The 10,910-nt window shown below is 32.5% G+C and overlaps 1 protein-coding gene, 1 long non-coding RNA gene and 1 pseudogene across 3 annotated transcripts; all 3 read left to right on the forward strand.

Moving 5' to 3' along the window:
• Positions 1-1,601: 1,601 nt before the first annotated feature.
• Positions 1,602-4,186, forward strand: LOC134261115 (uncharacterized). Of its 2 annotated transcripts, XR_009990741.1 has the most exons (4): positions 1,602-1,659; positions 2,126-2,203; positions 2,502-2,626; positions 4,100-4,186. It is a non-coding gene; the product is annotated as an uncharacterized LOC134261115 (long non-coding RNA). The 2 variants fall into 2 exon arrangements; XR_009990742.1 differs by lacking the exon at positions 1,602-1,659 and having other exon boundaries at positions 2,118-2,203.
• Positions 4,187-4,380: 194 nt separating this feature from the next.
• LOC134261114 (uncharacterized) lies at positions 4,381-7,336 on the forward strand (annotated as a pseudogene).
• On the forward strand, positions 7,336-10,274 carry LOC134261113 (uncharacterized). Its single transcript, XM_062743579.1, has 4 exons — positions 7,336-7,397; positions 8,245-8,360; positions 9,753-10,074; positions 10,187-10,274. Exons 1-4 carry the CDS (start codon positions 7,348-7,350, stop codon positions 10,272-10,274), a joined length of 576 nt encoding a protein of 191 aa, XP_062599563.1. The 5' UTR covers positions 7,336-7,347.
• The last annotated feature ends 636 nt before the right edge of the window (positions 10,275-10,910 follow it).

The following is a 10,910-nucleotide window of genomic DNA, read 5'->3' on the forward strand; positions in this document are numbered from 1 at the left end:
AAGGATTCATACAAATGAAAGATTTGTTTTGTACTATTATTGATGGTAATGTTTATTTCATTCATACCATGTCTTCTTAGGCAGTATATTTCAAAAACTGATGGAATTCTCATATTTTTAAAACTTGGTGTCATATTTGTAAAATATGTTATCTCACAGTATCATGTGCAAAGTTCGAAATTTGATTATTAATTTGCATATACAAAAGTGTACTAAAAGTATCTATCTTTCTATATAGTGGATAATATGCAAAGCACCTATTAAAAAAAATAAAGGAGATATATTTATTTGAAATTAAGAAGCTCCTAATCTAAATGTCTAGCTGAAAGGCTAACAAAACCAAGGCCTAGAATCCCAGTGCATATTCATGACATGATGATACGATGATATTTAACATACAATTTAGTTCAACCAAAAAGTTGAACAGGACTTTTAAACAGGAATCATTCACAATGGGCTATACGTGTAATAAACGAACTTCCGTACTCTTTCTTGTTATTTTAGATGAATGATTGTTGCAAGATGCAACGAAATCAATGAATGGATCATTCAACTTTTAACAATATTTTTATTGAAAATTGTATAGTCTATAAGACATGTATCATAGAGTAAACTTGAAATTCGTAAACTTAGTAGAAAATCTGAATATCGATGAGTAATTTTAAGGAAGAAAAAAATGTCTCAGTTAAAATTGTATATTTTTACTCGATACAGATTTCGGAACTCCTCATCTGGTTAACAGTGTTGATTCCTAGAAGAAATATCTGGTTTTCTTATTCTTATTTCTTAAGTTTATAGTTTGGTCCACAACGCGCATTAATCATGCAATATCAAATATTATTACATACTTGGTAATAAATACAGGATTTTTGCATATACGATATGGCTGACGTCACAATAGCCGTATTAGCCCTGCAGGGTTGATATGGATTTGCGGAGCTGATATAGGATATCAGCCCTGGAGGGCTGATACGGATACTGACACCTCTAGTAAATTAAACCTCAAAAAACAGTACTTTTGATCATACACATATTTTGGTATTACATAATTCTCTTGATTTTAACTTTTTGAATGTAATGATAATCTAACTGGTAAATAATAGATTATTTTAAAATTACGGATTGAGGACATCTGAAATAGAAATACATGCAGAAACAAACCGAAACTGTATGAGACAATAGACTGTGTACATTTTAAGAAGTCTGTGCATGATTATTTACTTATTTTCTTCTCAACTTAATGTGTTCTGTATTTTATTACTAAGTATGTAATAAATATAATAAAACATACCCTTTTCCACATCACATCCTGTATCAACCCTCGACCAATATCAGCCCTCGGGCCTTCGGCCCTCTGGCTGATATTGGTATCTCGGGCTGATACAGGATGTGATATGGAAAAGGGTATGTATTATTCTCTATTTAAAATATATGTAAAATACGGTTTTGATATGACTTAAATTTGTTTTTACTTTTTACATCGACTCATGAGAGGTGTGGCACATGGTCCTCTTTTTTCACAGTATTGCAATGTTTAATTTTTTAGAGTATGCTAATTATCCATATAACGACGAGAACGTAGCTGTAATTGTGTGTGGAAGAAGGACTAAAATTAACATTATTACTCGAATCAATACATGGATCTAAAGCACTATCTGGGTATATAAAAAAAAATCTTCCTCACAATATCCAACAATAAAAGTCATATGTGATATGTGTCATATTTTTGATAAGTTCAGACTAACTAAAATTAAAAAGATATTTCTATTTGTTTTGTTACTTTATATAGGCGGAACTTTCCTGTAGATTACATAGTTTAAATCAATCGCGTTTCATAGATATCCGAGTTGTTTGAATATCAGACAAAGTTAAAAGTAAAAACTTCAGAAACTTGGGAATATTTAAGTTCAAAATCAGTGAAAAATATAATTTGAACCTAAGTAGCAAGTATCATGTTAATCTACACTTAATCTCGTACTTTTATTTTTTAGGTCAAATACGTCATATATACTTTAAATTTTCACATTTTTTCAATTCACAGCGGTGGTTTTTCTGCTTCTGTTTCCTCATTAATTTACAGAAAAATTAATTCTAATTAACTCTATTCTAATTATCTTTTATTTAGATGACATTGATTTTGGAGGGCCTTCTCCCCTTACAGCGGCATTCTTTTTAGCTATCGGCTGTTTACAAAATGGTTCAGGTAATGTTCGAGAGAGAATTAAATGCGTACGGTTTTCATTTTTAAACACTATGGATATGAAAAAAATTATGTAAACTAGAGGTTTTACATGTAGATCATATACGGAATTCTAAAATAAAATATGATCTGCCATCTTTGAGTATATGAATAATAAAATATTTTTCATGAATTCTCTTTATATCATCTTACCTTATTCAGATCGTCTACACCTTCTATAATGCTTACATGAAACTTAAGTGAACTTTTAAAATATTCTTACAGATGACATCTTTAACTGTTTAATTTATACATTTAATAGCACATATGAGAAGAAATGGTGATTTTCGCGTTCATCCTTGAATAATTCTTATATCTGACGGCAAACCCACGGACTTCACTTTAGTTACCGATGCTGATGATCCTCTTCCATATGCAACTGCAAGGGTATTCAAACAGATTACGAGTAGTACAGTCTGTTACAGGCTTTAGTGTGCAGAAGAACCATCAATTTTATAATATTTATCACATCTTTAAAAAAATGTTAAATTTCATAACAATTCAAACGCAATTACGTTCTTATTGTAAGTAAAAAAATACCGCTAATGAAATTAATGTTCGTGGGTACGCAAAATTTCATTGGTACGTGGGGATGTTATTTTATGGGTAACCCGTACTTGTAAATAATGAAGATCCATTGGAAAAATATTTCTTAATTGTTCATGGTGATGTACAAAATTTGGATACTGTAAATTCACGAATCTTCTTGAGGGTTTAATGTTCGTGGATTTCGTGGGTCACCCTTTATCTGCAAAGAACAAAATTCACCGTGGGCCTCTTATGGCTCTGTGAATTTCTGGTAAATCAGAACTGCTCATTTTTAGTTGAAAATATGTTAATTTTTACCTGGACCCTTGGTGATTTCATATCAAATAAAAATGACGTAATTTTTTCTCTTGTCCATGCATTATGACGTCATGAATTGTGTCATTTTCCACAAATCTTGAAAATTTCTTTAAAAATGGCCAAAATTTCAAGACGTTTTTGAATATTTTTACATAACCCCCAACCTCTGATCTAAAATGTTTAACTATATAATGAAAGAACTCTTTCGGAAGATTCTAATCCATGAAACAATTTTTGGATTGCAGGGTGGGCTCATATTTTAATCAATAGTTGAAGATGCTCAAATTCACTCATTTTCTTCAAAATTCAAGAAATTTGAAGTTTCATATAGCCTGAGTATCAAAACCTGGACTCTCATAGGAATTTTTTGATAGGAAATGAAATTGCACTAAGTCTCCACATTATGTTGATGTTCGACATGGGATATAAGGACTTGGTCAGTTAATAAATATAATGACAGGGCCATTTTATGGAGTTAGTGAACCTACCTCTTTACTTCACCATGAACAATTGAGAAATATTTTGCCAATGGATCTTCAGTATTTACAAGAAAGAGTTACCCATAAAAAACTGTATAGCGGGTTATTTTAGCGGGGTGCTAATTTTGGCTTATTTTGGCGTTTTGATGGTAGCACGCTAAAATTTTATTCGCTAAAATATTCAGTACTCTTTTTAGTGTTCATCTGCAAAGAGCTGAAACTCTGTATCCGCTAAGATAAACGACGCCAAAAATATTGGCATACCTCAGAGCAGGCAAATCGCGAAATTTTACACCCGCCAAGAAAACCCGCCATACGGTAACATCCCCACATACCAATGAAATTTTGCGTACCCAAGAACATTATTTCTCACGAATTTTAATTATTTAACAGAAGAGGGTTACATAAAAGTGTCAAGTCATACTTCCACTATAAATACCAAAGTTGAAATGTGCCAAAAAAAAGAGTTTCGATGCATAAACCAGAAAAATACCCTTTATCCGTTTGTATTTGTATTATTCGTAATCTGTTTCAGGATAAAGATCATTTGTTACAATTAACGAGGGGACTTGGAGAGCGTCACCCGATCTTTTGTATTCCTATCGGAAATAATCCCGATATGGTACCTCTCTCTCTCTCTCTCTCTCTCTCTCTCTCTCTCTCTCTCTCTCTCTCTCTCTCTCTCTCTCTCCTTATTTTAAATTGATATTTCAAGTATTAAAGCATTATTTTATCACAAATTAGCATATGCATTATGCAAAAATAATTAGAAAATTCTTGTAAACAATCTCTTCTTTACGGACATTTTTAGAACATATTAGTGGTCAATCAAGGGGAGGAAAGATCGTTCACCCCGAGACATAAGGCAATTTGCAAAGTACACTGAAAACTTGGTATGAAGCTCAGTAATTTTCTGTTCACTTCTAGTGATATATTTCAGTAGAAACAATATTTGGATATTATCTGGCTTTTCTTTTTTGCCCTCTACATGCAATGAAATATGTCAACATGCGAGAATAATATGTCAGCATGCAATACGATTGTCTTCATCTTGCATGTAGGGGACAGAAGTATGCAACCATAGTTTCACTAATTTACACATTAAAAAATGATATTTAAAAATTATATACATGTATTTCTAAATTTGATTATTAATTTGATTTTAAATTCTTTAGACATTAGCAAATCTTTTAATATTAGAATAGTGCTGCTATGTTGCCGTTCACGATGAAGAATGATGGTTCTGACCGCGAAATGGTTCTAACATTGCTAGCTTGCGAATTACAATGGAAAGAGTTCACCGAGCAGGATCAGGTAGAATAATTATACTGACATGAAGATGAAACACGTCCGTGGTATTTATTTTCCATTGGCGGCCTTTTTGGTTCATTGCAAATTTCTCTGTTTATTAATTATAAGTCAAGGTACATTTGTAATATGCATTTAGAAATTTGTTGAAGTATATTTCATTTGCATTTATTCAGGATGATATAATTGAAATTTGTTCGAAAAAGTCTCTGTACAGTTCATGGGATGATTTAAGAACAGAAATTCCGGATGAATTGTTTAAGGAAAGAGACCCACGAATGCCTCCTTTGGGGTCAAGGGTCAAGCGTGGGAGGGACTGGAAATGGGCTAATCAGGATAGTTTTGGTCCTGGTACAGTTACAGGGCATCAAAAAGACGGTAAACGAACGTAAAACATTTGTTTAAAACTGTGTTTAAAACCTTACCAATTGAAGCAATACCAAACAATATTTACAATATGAAAATGCATTGTTAGCTAGACTTATAGAGGACATACATGTACAGTTTCTCATTTGTTCTCTGTTGCATTCACATACATCACTATTGCAAAGGATGTATTCGCTTTAACAAAAGAATTGACCGATAGGAGAGAACAATTTCCCGGAAAAAGTGACATTTAAAAATCTATCTTCATTTGTTGGTTTCTACCGTACATATGTCTAAATTTTTTAAATTTGTATTTTATACCTAAAATTTATTATTTACAACTTTACAATAAATCTCCAAAGTTGATCGAAACACCATTTTGTCCTTTAAAGCGTTGATTTTTGCATGAATTTTGGCCTTGAAGTCAATCAGGGCAGGCCTGCCCCTAAATAGATTTGTGATATTTTGATAGGTTAGGATGTAAGGAATAATTTAAGATAAGAATTTTTTAGCCGCACCCCTGCCCTGGGGTCGAAATTCACAAAAAACCTACAAAAAATAAGGAAACCAGATTTTCATAATCTGCTTTAAATTTATGCTATTCATTCTTATAGTCAGACTGGCTCAGTTGATATGTGCGCTGACTTTTACACCTTCGATACTCTCTTTTTAAAGTCAGGGGTTCGAATCCACCTTGTACAACACTTAAATAAAGTTTTAAATTTCGCCTTTTCAAAGACTATTTTAATTTTTTTATAGACTTGTGTATATTTTTCCTTCAATTTTCTATCCCTTATGCATGCCCATTCTTGATATAAGAAACACTAAAGAGATATCAAATCGTAACAATCCAATGTACAGTTGTCAGTCAGGTGGAACGAACCTCAGCATATAAGCACACTTTCTCCGAGGACAAGAATAACTCACTGTATGTTACTCAATACGGGTATTCTTGGCAGCGTTGAGCTGCGATGAATTTCAATTGTATATATTCCTTTGAATTTAATCACATTGATTTTGACAATACATTTCAGTAAATGCACTCCCTTGGATTTCATTTAGGCCTTTATAATTTGCACACATTAATGAAAAGTTTTCATTATCTCTACGGATTAATAGCCTAGACATAAAGAATAGAATTTCAGAGACAGAAGACATTACCTTTATGCACAATGAGAAGTAAAGACAAATATCAAGAAGACCTATTACATTTGGAGATAACAATCTCAGAAAATCAACAAAAAAAGGGGGGGTTCCCCTATTTCTACTCACTGAAATAAAGATTTAGGAAAAACAAATTGTTATATGTATTCAGCCTAATGTCATTATTCAGAACGGAAATCGACAAGCTTTTTGTAGAGAATAAAACCAAGCCCAGTCCTATAGGTCAGATTCCTATTTATAATGAAGTGATCCTTCATAGGAGATATGAATAAGAATACAGATTGGATTTTTTCTAATTGAAAATATATTGAAAGCATCTAGATGAGTGACCAAGTTTTGTATCTTGTATTAAACAGCTGGATGGTTAAATGTAGAATGGGATACAGGTTTGAGTTTCGGCTACAGATACGGTACTACAAGTACTGAGAAGGATAAATATGACGTCGATGTTTGTGAGGAACCTAGGATTTTGGAAAATGAAATGATTGCCACAGGATGCTTAGTCACTAGAGGTATTTGTAATGCAGAAAAGGCTCTGACACCTAGAGAGAAGAAATAACAATTTTAAAGAGTCGAGGAAATCATAGAAATGTATCTATCTAGGTCCAGATTGGGAATGGGGAGACCAAGATGGCGGAGATGGAAGTATTGGATCCGTTTACAGAGTTAAAGGTAATGCCGTTGTTAATGTGCGTTTATAATAGCTATATTTAGCTATTTAATTTTCATTAACCCGTTATAATAAAAAAAAAAATCAATAATTCGATTTGATTTTCTGTTTATGAACCTCTCATAAATTTTAATAATATAGAAAGAAGTATTAAACATTTTAAAGGCAACCATGCCTGCTGTTCATTCGTTTCATAAAGCACTGAAAGAAATATTTATTTTTAAACTAACATTGTTCGTTTGTTCTTCAACAAGGTGCGTTGGGAAAATGGTCAAATGAGTGAATACAGGTTCAGTTTTGAAGGAAAATTTGATCTTTTGATCTGGTTAGCAGCAGGTGTGGCACGATAAAGATCCCTCCCTGCTCAAAGGCCGTAAGTGCCGAGCATAGGCCTAGATTTGCAGCCCTTCACCGGCAATGGTGACGTCTCCATATCAGTGAAATATTCTGGAGAGGGACGTTAAACAGTATACAATCAGTCAATCAGTCTTGATTATCGTCCCCATTGAATACAAGTACAGAGATAACGAAGGAACAGTATTCAAGCTCAAAGGTTCGTTTTAACAATAGAAATCGGGAGCAAACATGGACATTCAAAAACATCAGAGTGCAAAAGGATCAGGTGTCATGGGGATTGAGCGTCCCCCGCAGATTGGTCACACCCGTTGTGTGTTCTTTAATTTGTCATGATCAGAAAAAAAGGAGGAAATCCATAGATAATGAAATGGCAGAACAATTAGTATGAAAAACGTCAGTCAGCATGTGACTTGCACATTTGTTGTTTTTGCTGACAAGGTCATTGTACATGCATCGACCATAATCTATTGATACCTTGTTTCATCAACTTGGTTGTCGATAGCTTGCTTCGTTTTAGGAATCGGTCATACGTAGAGCACTAGTACATAAATATTAAGAATGAAATTGTGAGGTAAAATGGTTGCTAGACAACTGGAGTATTATATGACTTAATTTTTGTTGTTGTTGTTGTTGTTGTTGTTGTTGCTTTTGTTATGCAAATGGGCTTTACAGTTTATGCAATGTTAAATATAGTTGTTCAAGACAATTCGTGTTTGTATTCATTGTAGACTAATTTAATTAAAAATCTCTACCATTAATTAAAATTACTACCATTAATTAAAAATCTCTACCATTTATCTCCCTATCAACAACAGCGACCCGTTCTCGCCGGAGTCTGCCAGGTATCTTCGAGACCGAAAGAGAAAAGCCGCAGCTATTTGCCCTGTGAAGGATTCATCCATGAACGTTAATGAAAATGCTTTCTTAACAGGTACTTCTACGGTGGCTGGTATAGGACATGGTATGAGAATTTTTTTTTATTAATTCGTGGCCACGAAATAAAATTCGTGGGAACGAAATAAAAATTCTTGGGAACGAAATAAAATTCGTGGCCACGAAATAAAATTCGTGGGAACGAAATAAAAATTCGTGGTCACGAAACAAAATTCGTGGCCACAAAATAAAAATTCGTGGCCACGAAAGAAAATTTGTGGGAACGAAATAAAATTCGTTGCCACGAAATAAAAATTCTTGGCCACGAAATAAAATTGTGTTATATAATGTCATTTTTAGCTTCATTCAAGATGAACGGACTTATTTTTATCATTCAATTGGACTGAGCCAAATGGATTTTTGTTTGGGTATTGAATAATATGCCTGAATCATCATTAATTATTGAAAATTGATTTTTGCCGGTTAATTGCATGAAGAGCTGGTGAATGAATAAATAGTATCAATACTGATCTGACTAGTTCATCGCATTTTTCCATAACAATTACATGTACCTTTATTGAAGAGCACACACTTTCATTTGTATTACACAGTTGAGTTTTATGTGAAAACAATCATGACAATATCTGAATATTGCTTTCATTTTTAAGATGTCACGTTCCCGATAATAGGGGCCTACTCCGCCACTGATTGTAAAATAAATAAACTTTGAGTTATTGACTTAAAAAAGCATTACAATTACACGTATTTATTTGAAACATCTAACAATAAATGTGTGAAATACATTGAAAAATGCACTGGACATAAGCTTAGCTATTGTAAATAACATAATATATTGTCAGCTTTTTGTCTGCGCGTCTATGCACATTGGCGTCACGAACCCGATCTGTCAATACATGCACTAGAATTTTTATCTTTTATTTCGTTCCCACGAATTTTTATTTCTTGGCCACGAATTTTTATTTCATTCCCACGAATTTTATTTCGTGGCCACGAATTTTATTTCGTTCCCACGAATTTTTATTTCGTGACCACGAATTTTATTTTGTTCCCACGAATTTTATTTCGTGGCCACGAATTTTATTTCGTTCCCAAGAATTTTATTTCGTGGCCACGAATTAATAAAAAAAAAATTCCCATACCATGTCCTATACCAGCCACCGTATACTTCTCATAATAAAAGCTGTGTCGATTTTTGTTTTCAATGGCTAGCCAATCTGTTCGTAAAAATTTAAATACAATTGTAAAATTTATAAATACAATCTTGTAAATTCTATAATTACAAGTTTTGATGTGTTAGTATATTAAATTGTGAATGGAGAGGTTTTTGTATCTGGCAAATCTCTAATAGTCTTTAAAAAGAAGAAGAAAAGATTTCAATTTTTAGAAAGTTGGAAATGTAAAATTCACAGATCGTATTTTCTCTTTAAAGCACCAAGCACCGGCTCCTGTTCATCTGCTAATGACCATAATTTTAAGACTGAGAGGACATGCGAAAAACCTGTGGAGAGTCCTCCTATCTTGAAAGTTTCCAGGGGAAAATATTTTAAGAATGATAGAATGGATGATGAACTTTCTGACATAGAGGTTGACTGCGAAACAAACTCTTTGATAAATAATGCCGTCGATCAGTGGTTTTGGAAAGATGGTAATGGAAAATGGATTCCATATCCCAAAAAAATGAACGATAAAATCAACAGAAGTTACAAACGAAACCCTGGTTCCACTGTTGTAGTTACAATAAAAGACCAAACGTAAGTTACTTTTCGAATATGTGCATATACATAATTATGCATATGGAATAAAGATTTCATAAAAAAATATTATCATAAATAAATAGCCATTCGTTTTATCATTTTGTTTCAGATACAGGGTAGTTATGGCCAAAAATATGCATATAAATTTGACAACAAGGGAGGAGTCTAAAGTTAAATTTGTAAAATTTGATTTATAAAATAAAATTACTTATTTGGCTTGATTTATTTCTTTGACTTCTACTTTTATCTATCTTAATGAAGAGTTTGAACAATTTTGACCACTTAGGTTCATCAATTATTTCGCTTTTTCCATTTTATTTTGATCTAGGTAAAATATAAATATAAAATACTGGTATAAAAACCCTAAATTTAAGCTAAAACTAAGCATATAATTTTTTTTTAAAAATCATACTCTGTTTTAGTATCGGAGAGTATGATTTTTTATAAAAGGCTAGTTCTAGCTTTAATTTAAGATTTTTAAGTTGTAATACTTTGTGAATATGTCATAGAAAAATACTTTATTTTATAAAGTCAAAGAATCCTTTGGGTACGTAACATGGTGGGAATGGGAAGGGGGGTCCAGTCTAAGCATCTGTTAAATAAACCTCAGAGGCCGGGATACATTTTTCTGTTCGAATATTTGAACTATAAATATCAGTAATCGATGCTGGAGGAGGTTATTGGTCTAAGAAGATTTAGTTCTAGTTTAGCCTAGTTACAAAAATTTTATTTCAAGAAGTACAGTATAAGATAAAACAAGATTTATCTGTGACATTTAAAGACCCCGGTTTTTTACAAAAATATAAAGTTACATCAATAAAAATGAAATCTTT

The sequence above is a fragment of the Saccostrea cucullata genome, unplaced genomic scaffold (genome assembly GCF_032062105.1).
Source record: "Saccostrea cucullata isolate Sc308-1 unplaced genomic scaffold, CSIRO_AGI_Scuc_v1 ctg14109, whole genome shotgun sequence".
NCBI classification, from domain to species: Eukaryota; Metazoa; Mollusca; class Bivalvia; order Ostreida; family Ostreidae; genus Saccostrea; species Saccostrea cuccullata.

Excerpts from the sequence above, each read along its gene's own strand:
- LOC134261113 (XM_062743579.1), top strand. The coding sequence starts at position 7,348 with ATGAGTGAATACAGGTTCAGTTTTGAAGGAAAATTTGATCTTTTGATC. Across the intron at positions 7,398-8,244 it reads AAATTTGATCTTTTGATCTG|CGACCCGTTCTCGCCGGAGT; the intron begins GTTAGCAGCAGG and ends TATCAACAACAG. Across the intron at positions 10,075-10,186 it reads GTTACAATAAAAGACCAAAC|ATACAGGGTAGTTATGGCCA; the intron begins GTAAGTTACTTT and ends ATTTTGTTTCAG.